General features: G+C 42.1%; 2 protein-coding genes across 3 annotated transcripts in view; one reads left to right on the forward strand and one right to left on the reverse strand.

The window, feature by feature from the left end:
* The window catches only part of CHST7 (carbohydrate sulfotransferase 7), a 27,538-nt gene extending 13,223 nt beyond the window's left edge, over window positions 1–14,315 (forward strand). The window contains exon 2 of the mRNA XM_074359594.1: window positions 12,485–14,315. The gene's annotated coding sequence lies outside the window, so the exon portion shown is untranslated. The remainder of the gene's footprint in view (window positions 1–12,484) is intronic.
* SLC9A7 (solute carrier family 9 member A7) overlaps window positions 13,727–23,354 on the reverse strand; it is a 127,566-nt gene continuing 117,938 nt past the window's right edge. For both annotated transcript variants that reach the window (XM_010968061.3, XM_045505129.2), the window contains 2 exons: window positions 22,830–22,935; window positions 13,727–19,284 (listed from right to left, as the gene is read on the reverse strand). In XM_010968061.3, the coding sequence (XP_010966363.2) occupies window positions 19,033–19,284; window positions 22,830–22,935 (358 nt within the window). In that variant the 3' untranslated portion in view covers window positions 13,727–19,032. The remainder of the gene's footprint in view (window positions 19,285–22,829; window positions 22,936–23,354) is intronic.

The following is a 23,354-nucleotide window of genomic DNA, read 5'->3' on the forward strand; positions in this document are numbered from 1 at the left end:
AAAAATTAAATACACTAAGTTTTTAAAAACTATCTGCTGTCTTATTATACAGGATAGGTCTTTTTATTGAAGTAAAGTAGATTTACAATGTTACGTTAGTTTCTGGTGTACAGCATAGTGATTTATTTATACATATACATATATATATTCTTTGTCAGATTTTTTTATTATAGGTCATTACAAGATATTGAATATTGTTCCCTGTGGTATACAGTAGGTCCTTGCTGTTCATCTATTTTATATATAGTACTGTGTATGTGTTAAACTCAAACTCCTAATTTATCCCTTCCCCTACCCCATTCCCCTTCAGTCACTATAGTTTGTTTTCCACGTCTGTGAGTCTGTTTCTGGTTTGTAAATTACTTCATTTGTAACATTTTTTTTTAGATTCCACATACATGTGATATCACATGATAGTTGTCTTTTTTAGATCATTTTTCCTTTATAAGAAACAAATTTTACAAACATAATAGAAGCTTTTATCCCCATCTTATTTCCCAAATATCCCAACATTTGTGTGTGTAGCCATAAACTACCTGTGTTACCATATGTGCTTTTACATTTCAGATAAATTACACCATTTTTAGCATATTTTTGGTATCTGCTGTTTTTTCACTCAACATTGTTTTCAAGATTTATCCCCCTGATCCATATACATTCAGATATTTGTCTTTCTTTGTCTGACTTAATTCACTTAATGTGATGATCTCTAGATCCATCCATGTTGCTGCAAATGGCATTATTCTTTTTATGGCTGAGTAGTATTCCATTGTATATATAAATATATATACCACCTCTTCTTTATCCATTTATCTGTTGATGGACATTTAGGTTGCTTCCATGTCTTGGCTATTGTAAATAGTGCTGCTATGAACATGGGGTGCATGTATCTTTTTGAATTCGTGTTTTCTCTGGATATATGCCCAAGAGTGGGATTGCTGGGTCATATGGTAAATCTGTTTTTAGTTTTTAAAGGAACCTCAGTACTGTCCTCTATAGTGGCTGCACCAAATTACATTCCCACCAACAGTGTAAGAGGGTTCAGGATAGGTCTTTATATAGTTTTGACTTAGGAATGACCAGGAGAGTCTACACCATTTCAGATGGTGCAAGCAGTAGCAAACCTTTTCATTCTCCCCAGACTCTGGGCAAGTGGAAATTGTCTTAATCAAGGAGTTTAGTAGCTTAAACTTTAAGTCTGCATGGTCAGACATCTAGCAACTGGAAAAAGGGGCAAAGCTAGCTATTTGGTGACTGTAGCTGGCTGATAAACTAAGAGTTCAGTTTTAAAATATGCATGCAAATTTGAATACTTTATAGCTCCAAGTGAATAGGGCCCCATAAGTATTAAGAAGAGTGGGGTCTGGAGTTAAATTCTTAATCCTGTATCTAAAGGGCTTAAGAATTTGAGGGAACATCACATTAAGAATTCATGGACAAGTTTATGTTTTAAAGACAACCAAAAAAATAAGGGAAAATGGTAGGAAATTAACTGATAGTTTTTTAGGATCTCCTTGGAGGTTAAGTCAAAACTGGAAGGAAGGCAATTGAGCATCCTTGCCTGGTCAGTGACATTCAAGAATGGAGACCAAACCAGGAGGATGGGAATCCATTTAGAGTGTGGAGAAAGGGCCTTGTGAGGTTGCTGCCTGTGCACTGTGGGGTGCCCAGCCTGCTTAGCAGGATGTCAGAACTGTTCTTCAAATACCCTAGGGGCAGTAATAATATAATAATCTTTCAGAGCACCTGTCTCTCCTCTCCTCCCCACCTTGTACTGCTGGATGATTTGATAAAAAAAAAATTTGAACTTATGAAAAGCAGCTTTTCAGGTAGATTAAAAAATTTTTAAGAAGTTTTCTTTATTGAACTGTAGTCAGTTTACATTTTGTCAGTTTCTGGTGTACAGCATCATGTTTCAGTCATACATATATATTCATTTTCATATTCTTTTTCATTATAGGTTACAAGATATTGAATATAGTTCCCTGTGCTATACAGTAGAAACTCATTTATCTGAGCTCCTGGATGCCTGTGAGAGAGGATTAAGAAGATTTTTAATAAAAAGATTTAAAGAGTGCTTATGGGGCTAGAGATTGGGTCCAGAGGTTATAGTATCTCCATAAACGTTTGTCGGGACGTGGGATCTGACCAGGAAACATTTAGCACTTGGTTAGTAATTGATGGAAAGCCACCCTGAGTTACTGCCAAGTTGTTCTTGAGTCTTTAAAATGACCCCAGTGGAGAGTTGAACACATTGCACAAAGAAACAGTCACAGAGGAAAACTTTTTATTTGGAAATAATTATAGACTCATGGGAAATTGCAAAAACAGTACAGCAAGGTCCAGTGTACCCTTCACCCAGCTTTTCCTGAAGATAACATCTTATACATAAATCAATATCAGCACTAGGAAATTGACATTGGTACAATCTACAGGCCTAATTCAGTTTGCAACTGTTCTTACATACACACATTTTGTGTGCATGTGTGTGTTTAGATCTATGTAGTTTTATCCTATATGGATACATGTAAACACCACCACAATCAAGATACAGCTCTGTTCCATCAGTAAAAAGAAACTCTCTTACGCTACCCCTTTATAGTCACATAGCCCACCTTATCCCACCCCTTTCCCTAGCAAACACTAATCTGTTCCCCATCTCTATAACTGTTATTTCAAGATTGTTGTATATATGGAATCATATACTGTAAAACCCTTTGAGGTTGTCTGTTTTCATTCAGCATAATTCTCTGGAGTTCCATCCAGGTTGTTGTGGGTATCAATAGTTCATTCCTTTTCTTTGCTGAGTAGTATTCCATGGCATGGATATATCACAATTTGTTTAACCATTAACCCATTGAAGGACATTTGGATCATTTCTGGTTTTTGACTATTACAAATAAAGCTGCTCTGAATATGTGTGTATAGGTTTTTGTGTGGACATAATATGAGATGAATGCCCAGGTGTGGAACTACTGGCTCATGTGGTATATGCATGTTTAGTTTTATAAGAAACTATCAAACTTTTTCAGGGTGGCTGTACCATGTTCCATTCCCACCAGCACTGTATAAGAGAAATTTCTATGCAGCCTCACCAGCATTTGGTATTGTCATCACATTGTATTTTAGCTGTTCTAATGGGTATGGGTATGTAGTGGTATGTCATCGAAGTTTTCATTTGCATTTTCCTGGTGGCTAGTGATGTTGAACATCTTTTCATGTGCTTAGTTCGCCATCCGTATCTCCTCTGGTGAAATGTTGGTTCAGGTGTTTTGCCCATTTACTAATTGGGTTGTTTCTTACTGTTGAATTTTGAGAGTTATTTGTATAGTATAGAAAAAAGCCCTTTGTCAGATACGTAGCTGCAAATATTCTCACTCAGACTGTATGTAGCTTGTCTTTTCATCCTCTTAAGATCTTTTACAAAGCAAAACTTTAAAAATGATGAAATCCAATTTGTCATTTTTTCCTTTTGTGAATTGTGCATTTGATGTCATGTCTAAGAACTCTTTGCCTAGCCTTAGGGTCCTGAAGATTTTTCCTGTTTTCTTGTAAAATTTTTATAGTTTTTTAAAATTTTGCCTTTTTAAAATAAGTTTTAGGATACACTTATCTGTATCTACATCGAATTCTATGATTCATTTTGACTTAATTTTTGTATAAAGTATTAGGTTTGGGTCAAGGTTTTTTGTTTTTGTTTTTGTTTTTTGCCTGGGGATGTCTAACTGCTCTATCACCATTTGTTGAAAAGACAATCCTTTCTCCAGTGAGTTCCTTTTGTACTTTTGTCAAAAATTAGTTAGCTATCCACGTGTGTATCTCTTTCTGGGCTTTTCCCCCCCTCGTTGAGCTATGTCTGTTCCTCGCCAGTATCACACTGCTTTGATTAATGTAGTTAGATGTAGCTTAACATTGAACAGAGAGATTATTCCTACTTCTTTTCCAAAAAGGTTTTAACTATTCTGGTTTCTTTGCCTTTCCATGTAAATTTTAGAATAAGCTTGTCTATACTTATAAAAGGCATTGATAGAATTTGACAGGAATTTTATTAAACCTATAGATCAACTGGGGAAAGATGACATCTTTACTTGAGTCTTCCAATTCATGAACATAGTTATGTCTCTCTATAGGTTTAGATTGTGATTTCTTTTGTTGGTGTTTTCTAGGTTTTAGCATACAAGTCCTTTACTTGTTTTGTTAGGTTTATATGTAAGTATTTAATTAGAGTGATTATAAGTAGTATGAGTTTTAAAATTTGGTTTCAAGATGTTGGTTTCCAGTATATAGAAATAGAATTGATTTTTCAATATTGATCTTGTAGCCTGCAAACTTGCTGAATTCACTTATTAGTTCTAGGAGTTTGTTTTGTACATTCCTTGGGATTTTTCTATGTACATAATTATATAATCACAGATAGGGACAGTTTTATTTCTTCTTTTTCAAGAAGTATGGCTTTCATTTCCTTTTCTTGCCTTATTTCATTAGCTAGGACATCCAACACTATGTTGAATAAGAATGGTGAGTGCAGATACCTTTGTATTCTTCCCAACTTAAGAGGAAAGCATTCAGTGTTTCATCATAAAGAATAAGGTTAGATGTAGGTTTATGTAGATTTTTCTAATTAAGTTGGGAAAGTTATCCTATCCCTAGTTGCTGAGAATTTTTATCATGAATGAGTGTTAAATTTGATTTATTTGTTAAATTCTGTCAACTTCTTGAGGAGGTTGCTTAGATAATTGATTTGAGACCTTTCTCTTCTAATATATAAGCATCTAATACTGTAAATTTCCCTCTCAGTACTGCTTTGGCCATGTGTCACAAATTTTGATATGCTGACTTTTTGTTTTCATTCAATATATTGTTGTAGTTTTTAACTTTCTATGGATTATTTAGAAGTAATCTTCTTTAATTTCCAAGAGTCTGGAGAATTTCCTACTATCTTTCTGTTATAGATTTCTAGTTTGATTCTATCAGGGTTAAACAATGTGCTCTGCAATTAAAAAAATTTATTTTTTGAACCAGGATACTGTTTATGTTGGGAATGTTCCATGTATGCTTAAAAAGAATACGTTTCAACTGTTATTAGGTGGAATGGTATAGAAATGTCAATTCAGTTGTTTGGTTGATGGTGTTGTTCTTCTTTATCATTGTTGATTTTGTCTAGTAATTCTATCAATTGTTGAGGGAGGTATTGAAGTTTCTAGCTATAAATATAGAATGTCTATTATTTCTCCTTTGTATTCTTTATTTTTGCTTCAAGGAATTTTAAGTTCTGCTGTTTGCTGTACACGTACACATTTAGGATTGCTATTGTCTTGTTGGTGGGTTGAACCTTTTACCATTACGTACTGTCCCTTGATGTCCCCGGTAATTTTCTTTGCTCCAAAATCTAATTTAATCTATTAATATAACTACTGTTCCTTTCTTTTGATTAATATTTGTATGGTGATCTTTTTCATCCGTTTACATCCAACCTACCTATATCATATTTGAAATGAAATTTTTATATATTTTATATCAGCATATAGATGGGTCATATTTTTAAAACCATTCTGCTGGTCTCTTTTTGTATACTAAATTTGTGTATTTAGATCAATTATATTTAATGTAATTGTTGATAGTATAATAGGGCTTAGGTTTGCCAGTTTGAAAACTTGATTTCTGATTCTCCTTTCTGTTTTTTGTCCTCCTATTTCCCTTTTAATGCTTTCCTGTGCATTACTTGAACATTTTTTAGAATTTCATTTTGATTTATTGCAGTGGGTTTTTTAAATTGAAGCATTGTTGATTTACAATGTTGTGTTAGTTTCTGGTATACAGCATAGTGATTCAGTAATACATTTATATGTGTATATATATTCTTTTTCATTATAAGTTATTACAAGATACTGAATCTAGTTCCCTGTACTATTCAGTAGGACCTTGTTGTTCATCTATTTTATATATAGTAGTTTGTATCTACAAATCCCAAACTCCTAATTTATCCCTCCCACACCTTTCCCCTTTGGTAACCATAAGTTTGTTTTCGATGTCTGTGAGTTTGTTTTTGTTTTGAAAGTAAGTTCATTTATCATTTTTTTTCGGTTCCAAATATAAGTGATATCATATGATATTTGTCTTTCTCCATCTGACTTACTTCACTTAGTAGGATAATCTCTAGGTTCATCCATGTTACTGCAAATGGCATTATTTCACTCCTTATGACAAATATTCCCATTGTATATATGCATATATATACATGCACATATATCTCTCACATCTTCTTTATCCATTCATCTGTCGATAAACATTTAGGTTGCTTCCATCTCTTGGCTATTGTAAATACTGCTGCTGTGAACATTAGGGTGCATGTATCTTTTTGAATTCGAGTTTTCTCTGGATATGTGCCCAGGAGTGGGATTGCCAGATCATATGGCAACTCTATTTTTAATAGTTTTTTAAGGAATCTCCATACTGTTTTCCACAGTGGCTGCACCAAATTACATTCCCACCAACAGTTTAGGAGGGTTCCTTTTTCTCCACACCCTTTCCAGCATGTGTCATTTGTGGACTTTTGAATGATGGCCATTCTGACCAGTGTGAGATGATACCTCATTGTAGTCTTGATTTGCATTTCTCTAATAATTAGCAACATTGAGCATCTTTTCATGCGCCTATTTGCCCATCTGTCTGTTTTCTTTGGAGAAATGTCTGTTTAGGTCTTCTGCCCATTTTTTGATTGGGTTGTTTGGGGTTTTTTTTTCTGTTGTTATTATTAAGTTGTATGAGATGTTTGTATATTCCAGAAATTAAGCTCCTGTCAGTCACATCATTTGCAAATATTTTCTCCCATTCTGTAGGTTGCCTTTTTGTTTTGCTATGGTTTCCTTTGCTGTGCAAAAGCTTGTAAGTTTAATTAGGTCCCATTTGTTTATTTTTGCTTTTATTTCTATTGCCTTGGTAGACTGCCCTAGGAAAACATCACTATGATTTATGTCAGAGAATGTTTTGCCTATGTTCTTTTCTAGGAGAGTTATGGTGTCCTGTCTTACATTTAAGTCTTTGAGGCATTTTAAGTTTATTTTTGTGAATGATGTGAGAGAGTGTTCTGACTTCATTGATTTACATGCAGCTATCCAGCTTTCCCAAAACCACTTGCCCTAGAGATTGTCTTTTTTCCATTGGATGTTGCCTCCTTTGTCAAAGATTAATTGATTGTAGGTGTGTGGGTTTATTTCTAGGCTCTTTATTCTGTTCCGTTGATCCATGTCTTTTTTTGTATGTGTGCCAGTGTCACACTGTTTTGATTACTGTAGCTTTGTAGTATTGTCTGAAGTCTGGAGGGTTACGCCTCCAGCTTTGTTCTTTTTCTTCAGTATTGCTTTGGCAATACTGGATCTTTTGTGATTCCGTATCAATTTTAGGAATATTTTTTCTGTGAAAAATGTCATAGGTAATTTGATAGGGATCGCATTAAATCTGTAGTTTGGGTAGTATGGCCATTTTAACAATATTAATTCTTCCAATCCAAAAGCATGGGGTATCTTTCCATTTCTTTAAATCATCTTTAATTTCCTTTATCAATGTTTTATAGTTCTCAGCATATAATTCTTTTGCTTCCTTGGTCAGGTTTATTCCTAAGTATTTTAATTTTTGGTTGCAATTTTTAAAGATTTTTTTTTTTTTACTTTCCTTTTCTGATATTTCATTGTAGTGTAAAGAAATGCAACAGATTTCTTTAAGTTAATCTTGTATCCTGCTACCTTGCTGGATTTGTTTATCAGCTCTAGTAGTTTGTGTGTGGTCTTTAGTGTTTTATATATGTCAACTGCGTAAAGGGACAATTTCACCTCTTCCCTTCCAATTTGGATATGTTTTATTTCTTTTTCTTATCTAATTGCTGTGGCTAGGACTTCCAATATTATGTTGAATAGCAGTGGTGAGAGTGAGCACCCTTGTCTTGATCCAGATTTTAGTGGGAAGGCTTTCAACTTTTCATCACCGAGGTGGTTTTTTTTTTTTTTTTTTTTTAGTATTTCTTCTTTTCTACATTTCTTTTTTTTAAAAAAACCATTGAGTATTATGTTGGCTATGGGTTTGTCATAAACAGCTTTTATTAGGTTAGGATATGTTTCCTCTATACCCACTTTGGTAAGAGTGGTTTTTTTTAATCATGAATGGATGTTTAATTTTATCAAATGCTTTTTTGCATCTGTTGAGAAGATCATGTGGTTTCTTGCCTTTCTTTTGTTGATGTCATGTATCACGTTGATAGATTGGTGTATTTTGATCCAGCCTTGTGACTCTGGGATGAATCCAACTTGGTTGTGGTATATGAGCTTTCTTTCTTATGTGTTGTTGGATTCAGTTTGCTAATATTTTGTTGAGAATTTCTGCATCTATATTCACCAAAGATACTGGCCTGTAATTCTCTTTTTTTGGTAGTGTCTTTGTCTGACTTTGGTATCAGGATGATGGTGGCTTCATAGAATGACTTTGGGAGTGTTCCCTTCTCTTCAGTCTTTTGGAAGAGTTTGAAAAGGATCAGTGTAAGTTCTTTGTGTGTTTGGTAGAATTCCCCAGTGAAGCCATTTGGTCCTGGACTTTTGTTTGCAGGGAGTTTTTGTGTTTTGTTTTGTTTTTGTTTGTTTGTTTTTACAGATTCTATTTCACTTCTCGTGATTGGTCTATTCAAAGTATCTATTTCTTCTTGATTCCGTTTTGGTGGAGTGTATGTTTCTAGAAACTTGTCCATAACTTGTAAGTTGTCCAGTTTGTTGGCATATAACTGTCCATAGTATTCGCTTATGGGTTTTTTTGTGTATCTGTGGTATCGGTTGTTCTTTCTCCTCTTTCATGCCTCAGCCATGGGAATGCAGGCAGTCTGTCCTGCTGTCCCTCAGAGGCTGGGCTGACAAGGCCATCAGGGCAGATCCACTGTAGTGCGGCACCAGCACCACCACAGTCGTGCATCGTGGTGCACTTGGATCCGCCATGGGCTACACGGTCAGCCCAGCCTCTGCATTGCCTGCTGTTAATGCCAGAGCTGCCCCAGCTGCACACCAGTGTTTTGCTCAGATGCCCTGCGTGCGCTGAGCTCATAAAGGCTCCAGTGGTGTAAACCCACCAAAGCCGCCTGGGACAGACTGATTTCAGCCCTTCGCGCGCCTGTGTTAACAATGGGGCTTCTATGGCGGGGCCGTGCCCTGTGAGTGTGCTGAGAAAGAGGCTGCCGTGGTGGGCTCCTGCCCCTCCCTTTGCACAAGCGAACAGTGAGGCTGTTTGTGGGGACTGGGGCTCCGCTGCACACACCTCCAGTCTCAGCCTGTACCACACTCCATCCCCACCAGGGTGTCTCCGTGTAGCCAGCCTCAGTCCTCTACCTGGGTCTGTCCTCTGAAGCCCGCGTTTCAGTGCCCGGTCCCTGCACACGCCAGCAGGCTCACATCTCAGCCTGGGGACTGCCGCAAGGTGGCAGGGACCCTCGGTGCGGGGCTGTCTCTCTTCTGTCTGCCGGGGAGTGGCTGCTGGCTCACCTCCGAGTCTCTGAAGCTCCCTTTCTGCCCTGGCTGATCCCCCCGCTGGGGAAGGGGCTTCCCAGGGTGAGGGAGCCTTTCCTGTTTCACCTCTTTCTCCCAGCGGCACAGGTCCCATCCCACTTTTTTTTTTTCTCTTCCTTCCGCTACATGGAGAGTTGTTTTTTTAAGCTGTGCTTATATAAGGTCTTCTGCCAGAGTTCAGTAGGTATTCTGTGAGAACTGTTCCACATGTAAATGTATTTTTGAATATATTTGTGGGAGGAGGTGAGCTCCGCATCCTTCTATTCTGCCATATTGAAGCCCCTCCTGGTGTGCTTTTAAGTGTCTATCTTTGTATACTTGTTTTAGTGGCTTCTTTAGATTATCCATGTGTTAACTAATCATAACCTACTGGTCTCAACATGATACTGTCTCATGGAGAAGCTTTATGTACATTTAGGTTCCTTTCCCCTTTATGTGTCTCTTACAGTATTTTCTCTGTAAATTGAGAACCACATCCTGCAGGGTTATAATTTTTGCCTCAATTATCAAACATAATTTTTTAAACTCAAGAAAATAGTCTATTAAATTGACTTGTATTTTATCCTTTCTGTTCTTTCTTCATTCATGATGCTTCGGGTTTCCTTCTTTCATCATTTCCTTTCTGTTGGAAGAATTTCCTTTAGCAGTTCTGTTACAGCAGTTCTGTTGGAGACAAATTCTTAGTTTGTTTCTTTCTTTCACCATCATTCCTGAAGGATATTATCATGGAATATAGAAGTCTGAGTTGACAGTTTCTTTCAGCACTTGAAAAATGTGCCACTTCCTTCTGGCCTCCATGGTTTCTGATATGAAATCCACTGACATTCAAATCATTGTTTCCATAAGTAACGCATCATTTCTCTCTAGTAGCTTTCATGATTTTTCTTTGTCTTTAATTTCCTGACGTTTGATTGTGCTGTATCTTAGTGTAGATTTCTTTGGGGTTTTATTGGGGTTCACTCAACTTCTTGAATCTGCAGGTTTATGTCTTTTGCCAAATTTGGGAAATTTTTAGCCATATTTATTCAATTACTTTTTCACCCTCAGTCTCTTTTCCCTTTCTTCCTGGAACTCTGATGAAGTGAACAGTATATCATTTATTGTAGTACCATTAAGTCCCTGGGGCTCTGTTCATCTTTTTCCAATCTATTTTCTCTCTGTTGTTCAGATTGGGTAATTGCCATAGTTCTGTTTCCAGACTCACTGTTTACTCTGTCATCTCTATTCTGCGATCAGGCCCATCTAGTGAGCTTTTAAAATTTGGGTTATTGTATATTACAGTTCTACATTTTCCATTTGGTTCTTTTTTCTTTTTCGTGTCATATTTCTTTGCCAGGAATTTCTATCTATTTGCATCAAGTGTGTTCTTAATTGATAATCATTTTTATGATAGTGGCTTAAAATCCTTTTTGGATAATTTCAGTGTCTGTCACTTCTGTGTTGCCATCTGTCAGAGGTCTTTTCTCGTTCAAGTTGAAATTTCCCTGCTTCTTGGTTTGACAAGTGATTTATTTTTATTGTGTCTTGAACGTGTGGGATACACTCGAACATATGTTATGAATCTCTCCATTTTATTTAAATCTTCTATTTTAGCAGGCCTCCACTTATACTGCACTGGTGGCAGAAGGAGTGCATCACCTGGTTACTGCCAGGTGGGGGTGGTGGTCCTGAAGGCCTGGCTTCCCACTAGGCCTCTGCTGATAGGAGGAGAGAGTTCTTCTGAGGTGCTTGGTTTCTGTCTTTCTAAGCTGACCCCTTCCCTTTCCTTTGGCTGGAGATAACAGGCTTTTCTCGGGGCTTTTACGGCATATGGCCATTGCTATTTCTGGCCGCTGGCTTCTTCAGCACCCATTCTAGGTTATAGAGGCAAAAAGAAAACCCGGACAACTCACGGCTGTGTTGTTCCTCAATTCCCAAGGCCCCTAGTCAGTCCACCTTCTTTTCTCTATCTTTGTTTTATATGTCATGTTTGGAAATTTTAGTTACACTCTGTGAGAGGAATAAGGAGAAATGCATCTATTCCATCTTACCTGGAAGCGCAGTCAGCCCATCTGGAAACTGGCTCTTATTAAACTAAATTATATTGCAGTTTGACGTGGCGGCTCTTTCTTTATGTAAAAAACCTGTACTAACAGATTGCTAAAGGTCACTAGACAGGCCTCAAGGCATTTACGAAATTAGCTTTTTCTTAATGCTTAACGGGAATCTTTATTGCACATTTTTAATCATCTTGAAAGTGCTTCTTATGCAAACTCTGCCTCAGTAGTTCTGTTAAGCTGATGGACAGTTTCGCCACATTAGAAAATAATGTCCAGTTTGGCACACATCCAGGATCACACGACAGCCAGAAGCTGGTGGCAGAACTAGCACGAACGGACATACTGAGTCAGCCAGCCCTTTGCTGCTCCCGTACAGTGAGACAGAAGTGTATTTTAATGAAAGAAGGGAGAAGCCCAGATCCCACAAAGGTAGGAAGCTGGACTCATTACTTACATACACACAGCCTCAGTTTTACCGAACAGCTGATCATCGTTGGCATGATTTATTTTGCACGTACGAACCGGTACACAAGTGAAAGATGGATGGTAACACGGTTGGTGCCTAAAGGTACAGCTTCAGTCCCAGCCCTTAGCCCCACTCTACCCAGCAGGTCTCGGAAAGTTCTGTTCTGCTCAACAGGCACCTACCAGCAGCAGCTGCAGAAAGCACACTCACACCAAGGGAGGTGCCCCCATCCTTATCCTCACCGAACACCTCTTGGGTCACAAGCGGAGATGATAGGCTGATTCGGCATGGACTTAACAGCATTGCATAATGCAGCTTAGGGAAGGAAGATTAGAAGTTTCATATTTAAGAGGTCTTCCATCATCAGAGTTCAGCAGGCTTTTCCGTCTGTGGATTTCTGTGTTCTGAAGTTCAGGCATCTTTTGTTCCTTCCCTTCCAGGTCAGTCCCCACGAACCAGGGCACTCAGCACGTCGTCCCAGCACTGGAGGAGCCACGCTGTGGAGGCAGTCTATCACGCTGTCAGAGACTGGGACTGGACTTGGTACCAGCTGCTGTGCAATTCTACAAGTAGGACTATCTTGAGCTGTTAAATAATGACTGACACATTGCTCGAAACGAAGTCTTCAGTAAGGAAGTGACAGTGCGATGCGGTTAATTATGGCAGTAAAACAGGACAAGCTGTTTAGTTCCCAGCCTGACCCTGCCTCTGCTGGAGCCATGTCAACAAGGCGTTCTCAGAACAAAGAAGAGATGTGGATTTGGTACCATTTCCCATCAGCAAGTGTCCGGACCAGTCATCAATGTGAATAAGGGCCAAGTGCAGTCCTGTGTAGCTTGATTAAATTACTCAGTATTAAATAAAAGGTCTGGGTGGTATTTTTAAGAAATCTTTGACTCATCCAGTTCTTCCTCAAATAGCTCCCCTCGCCCCCACCCTAAATGGATTTTAAAAGGGTAATTTCTGTCCCTGGGGTGGGAGAACCCTAATGAACTGAAACAGATCTTGGCTTTTAAATTTTCCTATCATCATCTGGTATTTTTGTAATTATACTATTAGATGACTCTGGAATCACTGTTAATGACAAGATTTGTTTTGCTAGGAAGCAGATTTTATGATGTAGTTCAATTGCATGGTTTAGGGAGCAGTCCACCTACAGAGGAATGACTACAAAGAAAAGGAAAGCATCTGAGCCATTAGCTAACGCTCAAAGCCTGTTAAAGATGGTTGCAGGCCAGGAGAGGTCACAGGCAGAGACCAAGTGTTTCTTTTTTAACCCAAAGGCACATTTTTAAAATCTAAAAAAAAAAAAAAATCTGGTGCTGTGATTTTTTTCCGATCTGATTTTAAAACTACATTTTTTCAAGCACCTAAATTAGGAGTCGTCAAAAACCCTTTCTGTCGGGAATCAGACAGATAGCAAGTAGTTCCAGCTTTCCCAGCAGCTCACTGCTGTGAGCAGCGCCTCAGCTCCGCACAGAAGCAGCCACAGACCATATGCAAATACGCGAGCGGTGTGGATGCCAATACAACTTTATTTACCGAAACAAGCAGTCGGCTGGATTTGGTCCAGGGGCCGCCTGATTTAGTAGTCTCTGGTCTCCATGAAGCTGCAGAGGACCAGCTTCCACCCAGAACGGCACCCCTCCTGACGGACTTTTCAAATTCAAAACAAGAGGAGCTCAGCCAGTTAATCTTTTTATTTTGAGTTTTGTTAAAAAAAAAAAAAAAGAAGCTTTGAGAAAAATGTGTTAAATATCAGTATATCAGTAAAGGGCAGGAAAACATGTAGCTAGCTTTACAACATCAATCTCAACTGCTACACGAAGGCGAACATTAAGGAAAAGGCTAGGAAAGGGAGCACTTTGGGGTCCTAACTGCAGTTTTCCTTATTGCACATAAAGGTTGCTGATAACGCCAAGTCGTCACTTTTTCACAGTTAGACATAACTTTAATATTATTTTCTATAACATGTTTATAGAACATACTCTAATGTTACTTTTATAAAACCACCAGTTTGCTACTGTTGAATGGAAGTAGAAGACAAAAATTGCCCGAGTTACAGTATGTAAGCTCTCTATAAAAAAAATTCCCCAGGAGGTCACATCATAGTAAATGCATCCTATTCTATTTAAAAAACTGCTTTTCAGCTAGTAAATCAATCTTGGTGGCCTTCCCATTTAATCATTTTAATGGACATTGTAAAACTTCCTAAGTAAGATGTACCAGATGTATTTTATGTAAAAAATAAAAACCTAGGAGGTGACCCTACCATGAAGTCATACTTTGAGTGATCTCAGTGACAAATTCCAAATCCACAGACTTAACACTTCCGTGACTGAAACTCATTCTCCAGAGCCCGCAGCTGGAATAATCACAGCTGAAGTCAACCCCCAAATGTCCATGCAGTTAAGACAGTCACCCAGGAACACTGGGACCTTAACTTTTTGAAGTGCTCTAGACAGCAGATGTAGAGTTCTTCATGCTGCTTGACACATCTTTTTCTAGCTGAGTTCCTCCAACACATACAGGCCCAGATAATCTTCCACTAGCCAAGAATTGAGCTGACCGCGACCCTTGGCCATTCTGTGACCCCTTTTGAAAAGGTGGCCATCGGGATGAGAAGACCTCTCTCGCGTGCTCCCGTGTCAGTTTCAGACCTTTTCAAAGGACCGCAGAACAGGCAGCCCTTCCTTCTCATCTTTTCCGAGGCGCAAGTAGCAGTAAACTGGCTGCCTGGGTGCTCCACGGGGGCCGTGGTTATAGTATACCCTGCTTACAAAAATAAAACATCAAAAACTTTGGTTTTGCTCTTTGCAATTTCTGCTAGCACTGGGTGACAAGATATGTTTGGTAATTTACAAAAACTCTGCTTATGAAACTGGAAACTGGAAAAAATGGTTTCTTTCTAGGTTTCATTTTGAAAGGATTGTCAAAGAGCCTACTTGCTTTTCCTCATTAGACACTGGCATTGGTTACTAGACTATTTCTCTGTAGATTGTCCTTATTAGGTTTTAGAAAGAGGGAAGGTCTTTTCCGATATCAAAATGGAGGAAGCAGCATTCAGATGGGTTATTCCTAAATTCTTAACTCTTGGCCACTGGATTCCCTCAACTTACTGTATCAGGAGGCAGCCACTGACGCTGGCCAGCCAGATCCTCACTCAGAAAACAACAGAAGAGATCAGAATTCAGTGAGACCGGTCTACTGTACTTGACAGACTAGCTCCTACACTGACTCACCTACAGAATTAACGTCAAAGGGCAAGCACGAAACCTGTCAAGTTCCCCATTTTTGAAGTGGAATAAGAAGTCATATACTTACTGAATCAGCAAGCATTCTAGATTACATTTTATGGATGGTAAAATCAGCTTTCGGATACGTCTCTTAAGACTTGCAGTGGGTACCAAGGTAGGTTTCCAACTGGATGGTCTCCCCCTCCGATGAGTTCCTTGTTTGCCCTATTAGCAATCTCCCCTCGGTGCATCGGTGCTGTTTCAACATTTAGAAATCATTCTGTTCACGTAAATAGCTGACATGATAACACTAACTTCCACTGCGGACAGAGAAAGGGAGAGAGATGATGGAGGGTGGGGCGGGGTGGGGGAGTGTGTGTGAAACAGACTTCTGTTTTGGAAAGAACTTCTTTGCCCGAGACTGAAATGCTCACGAATAGCTGAGAGAACATTTTTCACATTTCCTAAAGAGATGTTGTTTGTCAACCGGACCGTGGAGGATGTTTTCAGGTCTACAGAACACAGCCTAAAGAGCTCGTTGCTATTTGCTTGATGAAAGATTTGATGTCCCGGTGGGATTTCTGGCTGCAGGGCATCAGTACTTATTTGTGTGGTTACCTCAGTGACCCCACCCCAGTGATGCTCAGAGTCCATTTAATCACAATATGCCCTTCCTATACCTGTTTCCTTGGAAGAAATGCAGACTTAACCTTAAATTCCAAATTTCCTTCTTTAGGAGAGAAAGTTCACTTCTCCTTGTAGCCCCCGCAGGAGGGTATTAGAAGGAATGGCAGGCTTTGCTGGCATCCCTCTGCCGGTGCTGTACACAAGATCACATCTCCTATTTACCTGCTACCGACACCACTGCCACGCGACAGCAAAGTGACCACACTTTTCCACTTCACGCGGCCCAGCCTCGTTCTGAGGAGCCCAGCGTGGATGCGGGCACGGGGGACAAGCAAAGGGTGAGGAGGGAGAGCGCACCTGACTGCAAATGGGGCTGTTCAGATAACCTCAGGGGAAATGGCAAAGACAGCTTCTCGGAAACCTTCACGTCTGAGGAGTCAGCAGCTCAGTTAAGACAAAAACCCCCTTTTCTCCACAAATGGGGCAAAGATGACAACTTTTTAATCCCCCCATACATACGCCCAAGTCACCCTCCTTTCCTTCACGAAGTACATTCCTCAAAGTGTTCTGCAAAGGTTATTGGCACAGAACTCTCACAGCTGCCCAGTCTATTATCCATCAACATTCAGTTTTTTCCACGCAACTAACAATGAAAATAAAATGTACTTTGCTAGGCCATTCTTGAAGGCTCCAAATAGGCTTCACTGCAAGTTCAAGGCTAAAGGCTCTCAACCAGAGCCGTACAGCAGAATCCTTGAGGATCCAGAACAAAGCATGGCAGCCCGGCCCCACTCCCAACCTACTGAATCTGAATCTTGGAGGGGAGGGCCCTCATAGCAATACTTAAAAAAAAAAAAAAAACAACTAGCCAGGTAATCCTAATGTGCAGCCAGGGTTGAGAACCTGTGCTCTAGAACATTTGACTACTGAACCGTCATCCCCACCAACCCAGAACAAGTATGTTTATAAGATGACTTGGGACTGCTCTCTCAGAGGAACTTTCTTTAGCTGGATGTACCATTACGTAGCAGTTTCAATCTGATTTCTCCCAGACTGGCCTTGGGTTAGATGGTGTCTGGCCTTTGTGGCACCCAAATCCTCACGGCTCGGCACAGGCATGATGCTTCTAAGAGGTGGACGCATGCTGATGAGTGAACTCACTTCCCAGGACCTTTGGTAAGGTCAGGATTAATCTCCACATCTTGCAGACAAAAAGTAGGACCATAGATCAATGACTTACTCTGATCTACTGAAGGGAAAAAAAAATCCCCCCAAATAACTACCAACCCAGCTAAGTGTTGGTCTTAGCAAATCTCCATTTACTTACATTTAAGTGGGTGAGAATAAAATGTTTGCAGTGACGACTACAAAGCCCATGAGTGACCACTAAACCAACATGGACTTCCGTGTAGACAGAAAGAAAAGAGGGGAAGAAAAATCATTCAATTATATTACATTCAGCCATATGATGCTGCCATTTCTGCATTTTTTAATGGTTGAATATCAGCAATTTCATATGGCTCAACCTAGTAATACGTTTTTCCTGGTTTGCACAAATTACCAATTCAAAAGCAAAATGTGAAGCAACGTCTTATTTAAAAATTAACCATTAAAAAGGGAGTTAAGAACATTAAATGGCTGATTTCATTATGGGTGTCCTAGGCTGGGCCACTATTTTGTCTGCCATGAGAAGAAAAATGCCCACATTTTATGAAAGCAGTTTTTAGAAATTGGGTTTTCAAATATACTAGCACTGAAGCATAGAGACGGGGGGAGAATCATACGCTTGGTTTCCAAGAGTTTTCTCAGTATTTCACCAATTACGGGTGTGGGCAGGTAGGAGAGCCCACCCATGACAAAACCCAAACTGAAAACCTAAATTTTAAATCACACTTACACATTAAGCTGGTATAAGCTTCCCCAGTACCACGAAAGTGACCCTTCTCTACATGGCGTTCAAGGTCAAGACATGTGGATTCTTAACCTTATAGCAGACAGAACCCTCCGCCAGGCTGAACAGTGCTTAACCATCCATTGACTTGCCTCAGGTTCCTCATGTGGCCGCTGAAATCCCAGGCATTTTTTAGCTCCAAGTTTGGAACGCTACTCAGTCGTGTATTTTCTTTGCAGTGAGATTTCTTCCCTCTGAATACTAGCCTATTGCCTCTTATGCTTCTTCTTGCTGCCTTCTCTTCCCTAGATAACACAGCACCCCACACATTTTGGTGTTATTCCTAAACCCATAGTAGGTATCTAGTCCTATTCCTGTCCCAGGCAGTCAGCTCATACGGGAGCCCTCGAGAACTGACTTGAGTTTTGCAGTGACGTCACCATCAGTTTCTACAGTTTCTCCTGTCCTCCGATTTCATTTAAAACAACAGTATAGCACTATTTTACCTTTGGTTTTTAAAGATTTCAGGACCTTCTTTATGGAGAGTTCCAGAGAAGGGACTAGAATTCGTTCCCCCGTGTTGAAATGTTCATGGACATATTTTCCAATCTTCAGTTTAAAGGAATCACAGGGAGCAAAAAAAACAAAACAAAACAAAAACCGGCAGGAGTCTTGCTAGGAGGTTGCACGTCACGCAGCCCTGATGCTGGAGCCTCCATTCCCAGACTGCTGTTTCATGTTTTCTGTCCCAGCTGATTCCGGCTTCCCATCGTCCTGGGAGGTCCAGTCTCAACTGCCTTCCTTCATGATCTTTTTTTACGCCTGTTCTCCCCGTAACCTGCTCTCCCCCCGCCCCAGCCAGCTAGACTGGCCCCACTGTGTCTGGATCCGAAGCCTCTCCTGGGAGGGACCCCCAGCACCTGCCACACCTTGTTTAGATCCGCAGGTGAATGAATGAAGAGACCATTAAAGCATGCTATTTGTTTGTTAACGCTGAACAGCGCACTACTGTGTGAAAAAGTGGGAACAGGTCTGCATTTGTCGTGGTTCAGAGACACTTTAGCCCCACCAGCTGCGTCTGGGGTGAAATTTTAAATGTTAAGATAGCTTCCGACCCCCATCAAATAGAAGTGTTAGTTCCATTCAGTCAGGGCCCCGCCCCTCCGGCACTGGGGCTGGCGGCCATCCTCACCCCGCCAGGGCCCCGCCCCGTCACTCGGGGCTCGGGGCGGAGTCACGCGTTATCCTCCAGGGGAAACACCAGGCGGGTGCCCCGGCTGGAGACCTTCTGGTCTCCCATCCCCAGGTCTCGCTCCAGCACCTCCTCGGAGCTGCTCTTCGTTCTCCGACCGCCCTCGAGGCTCGTGGAGGCCGGGTGGGAGCCTGAGGAGCCGTTCGCAGTCACCCTGCTGTCCCCGTAGGTCAAGGTGAGGTCACCCTCGGTCAGGATGAAATCAGAGTCTTCCTCTCTCAGAGGCTCTTGGTTCTGGAAAGTGCAGCAAACAACAACATCACAGCAAATGGGAGACCAGTACCTTCCCGGGCTGGAGCCCACCCAAACCCCAGCTCCTCATCTGCAAGTGGGGATCATAAAACATGCCTGCCTGGAGCCTCCAGCGTGATAACTGGATGCAAACTGTAGAGTGCTGGTCAATGTAAGGCTGTTGCTGGACTAGGACTTTGAACACCAGAAAACAGTTCTGATTTTAAACGCCTGACCACCTGGATTTTCAGCTCCAATCCATGAGGAAAGAGGGGTACGGTCCCTGGGCAAACCTGCAAATAGGTTTTTGGTCCTCTCTTCTTCGGAAAGGTCTTCTGGGTGGGCCTCCTGCCCTATGCACACCATCCTAAACCCACCTGGCTTTCATTTGAGCTACTCTTTGTCCTAGTCAGTATCTGTTACCTGCCTGCCAGGAAGATCACAGACGCTCTCCTTTGATCTTCGTCCCTCCCCTGTGAAGGGCGCACACACTCAGGTCACAGAGAACAAAACCTGACCTAAGAGAGCCCATGACATTTGTCTGAGGTGGTCCAGCCACCAGGAAGCAGAGTGAGGACTTACACTGCCCCTTGGCTGGTTTTACCCTCATGAATGATGTGCAAAATCACCCGGTCAGAAGGAGGACTGGCGGGGCATCTCATGCGAAGCAGGGGTGTTAGCACAGCTAAGTTAGCCAAGTGGCAGCCTTTCAAGACTACGAGACGGCGGGGAGGGTGTCAGGAAGCAGCGTGAGGTCAGACACAACCCTTCACCCTCTGACGGGTTTAACAAGCAAAGAAGGGACGCCTGTCAAATGCTGGGAACTTCTTCCTTGAATGGCAAACATAATGGTTCTCAGCCGCTCTGGGTAAATTGTTCTCTCTCTCCTATTTCTCATCTACCTTCAGAGCGCATCTGAGGTCCTATGGCCTCGAAATGATGGGTGTCCTTGGTGCGGGACACAGAACCTGCTCCCTGACAGCCACGGGGCCCCGACTCAGTCACGCCGCCCGAGGCCGCGGCGGGTCCTCCCATGGAGGGGTCTGGAACCCCCATCAGATGAGACACCACGGAAGGGCAGCAGCCCACTTCTCCTGGTCCTGGCCCCCTTCCTTGACATGCTTAACTCACAGGAGGTGCTGGATGAATGCCTGTTAAATGCAGCGACCGAGGAAGGGCCCGTGGGCTCTGCCTGACTGGCTTCTCCTATCCCAGCCCATCTCTGGGCACGTTGCAGGGACAAGCACATGCTTGTTTTCGGCACTGTTTCTCACTGATGTCGGCTTCTCCACGCGCCACGATGTGACTCTACTGAACCAGGGGCCTGGCTGTTCTAACAGATCGGCTTGCCAGCCCTCCTGCCTGCTGCTGCCAGTCCTCACTGGAAGGAGGCACAGTGCAAACACACAGTTAAATCAAAACCCCCGACTCAGGCAGAGCGTAATTCGAAATTCTGAACTCACCCCAAACTCCCCAGTTTCCAACTCTCCGTTCGCGTTCAGAAAGTCCTGAAGCTCAACCTGCTCTGATCTCGTTTTCTTAACAACAGATGACATCATGTTCCCCGTGGCAGCTCGTCCACCTCCCCCATTCAGATGTGTGCTAAGTTCTTTTGTTGTTCGTCTCTGTCAAAATCTCCCTCCCAGGGCTCCTTAGCTCCCCGTTTTCAGGATGAGACTATCCTGGCACATATTTTGCTGTTTCAAGGTTTGGAGCCACACAGGAACAGAGAAGAAACCAGAACAGCTGCCTGTGAGGGGATTTCTGCTGATGGAGCCAACTCCCCGCCCCCAGCAGCACAGAAGCAGCCCGGAGAGGAGCCCTGGCGAGGCCGCTCTGACCCCTCCTGGTGGGGAGCAGGGCCGAAGTTCACCGACAGGAGGAAACCAGCCTGGATGCTGACCCCTCCGTGATGAATCTCACAGGCCCGGACAAGAGTGCCCAGGGAGAGGGCGCTCAGAAACAGGGACGTAGGAAAACCCAGTGGAGAGCGATTTCCAGATCAAAGCCTAAGGAAGGTTCTATGCAGATGACAAAACCACCCCCCTCCCTCTAATTTCAGATGACAGGATCAGCAAAAGTTTTGTGAAGCTGGAGGTTTGTATCATTACATAACTAACTGTCCAGTGAGGGCTGCTGTGAAAATTCAGTGACAGAACCCTGCAAACACGTGCTACCAGCAGGAGTGTTGTGGGAACGTGCACATTTTAAATAACCACGGGTCACTGTCATTAAGTGGAAGAACACTGTTTTCTAGGCAGATATCAAACCTAAGTTTTGTTTAGGCTTAGTGTAAATAATGAATAATAAACATCTTCCATATCTCCCAAATAAACTTGGTGGAATATAAAACACCCTACGGATGAAAGGGGAGAGCCACAGCCCAGTGTGTCCAACAGCCACGAAGATGGCTCGGCCTGAGGCCCCCACCCGGCACCAGACTCCCCAGGGAGGCCCCTCCACTCTCTCACCTTTGGGTCCCTCAATTAATTTTCCAAAGACTCTCTGCTCTCACCCTCTCAGCAGCAGGCTTCTCTGCATCCAGAGCTGCCCGGGAGGCTGCTCAGGAACCCAGCCCAAGGCAGGAGCGGCAGTATGGAGGGTGGTTCTGGCCTGTAGCCCAGGTCACCCCATCTTGGCCTGGCTGTGGGGAGTCCACGGCCCCAACGCTTCCCCAGGAAGCAAACCCTGAGACGTCTCCGGAACTGGGGAGGGAGGCACTTTCAATTTCAGTGCCTGGAAGGATACTGAGTTTATGCTGAGTTCAAAGTAGGCCAGATACCCCCTAACTGATGCGCGTGCAGGGGAACAGTCCGCGAGCTTCTGATGAGATCAGGTTTTTATACAGTTTCAACAGTGGGTGAGTCATTTTACTAGTATAGAGCCATGAAAAGTGACTCTTGTAAAACTAATTAAGAAGGAAGGCTAGAGAAATTGCTCAGAAGAGACTAGAGCTAGATGGCAGAGAAGCGTGTAAGCCCAGAGAAACAAAACCAAATGGCAGAAGCAGCTGGAGTTTCTTTGGTGGGAGAAGTGACGATGTCGGGTCACTATCCTTTGTCTCTGATGACAAAACACATCCACATGGCCCACACTGTCACTTTAGACAGAGCTCCAAACTGAGCAAACTCCTCAGCCATTCAAAAAAGGGCAGATATTAAATAAAACGGGATGGCAAATTATAAAGCTAACTTTTTAATCTATTGGTCTTCTGTATCCTTCCAACGTAAAAGGTAATTAGCATTATTATCTAGGCTCTCAATACGTTAAAAACTCACCACCAGCACTAAAAATCACTTTATAAAACTGGAAGCGGTGCTGGGGAAATGGTGTTCTCAGCATCCTACCCACTGTTTGTAATTGAAAAACAGTTTACCAGAGGTGGCGCGGGAATTTCGTTTTTATACAGGGAGGGGCTGGGGAGGCTGGAAGGTTCCACTATCTTTAAGAGAAGGAGACAGAGATGCTGTTCTCTGTCACGTTTGGGGGAAATTCAAAGAGGAGGCCGAGGCAGGGTTCCCCGGGCAACCCGGCCACACTGTACTTACGTCGTACACCTGGGGACTGGTCAGACACCGAGCCAGCAAGCCGCACCAGGCCGGGAGGGTGGTGGTCAGTGGGGGGCCACTGTGTGTGAGGATGGGCTTCAAGTAACTTGAAAAAGAGAATTAAGGAAATAGAAAACACAAGTCCAACAAAATGCGTTTAGAAATCCCAAGGAGAAACTCAGCTGGCATTCTACCCACAAAAGGCCTCTTTGCCCTCTTTTACACATCCAGTACAGAAACCACTGGGAGTTGTCAACAGTCTGAGTCAAAGATTAAACTGTGCTCCATCGGCCTTGAGTGTTCGCTGTTAACTTTCAGGTTGGTGAGTCCCAATTTCCAGTTAAAAAGATTATCTGGTTAATTAGAACAGCCTTCTCCCTTTTGTGCTGAATGAGGATTTGGGTCTCCATCAGCATTCCAGCTTTCGACACACAACTGGCTCATGTTTGGGAAACGGGAGATCGTGGATCTTGAGTGGAGATGTTGCAGCCCCTGCCCGGAGGTCACATGGTGGAGATGTCTGAG

This window comes from Camelus bactrianus, chromosome X, assembly GCF_048773025.1.
Source record: "Camelus bactrianus isolate YW-2024 breed Bactrian camel chromosome X, ASM4877302v1, whole genome shotgun sequence".
Lineage (NCBI taxonomy): Eukaryota > Metazoa > Chordata > Mammalia > Artiodactyla > Camelidae > Camelus > Camelus bactrianus.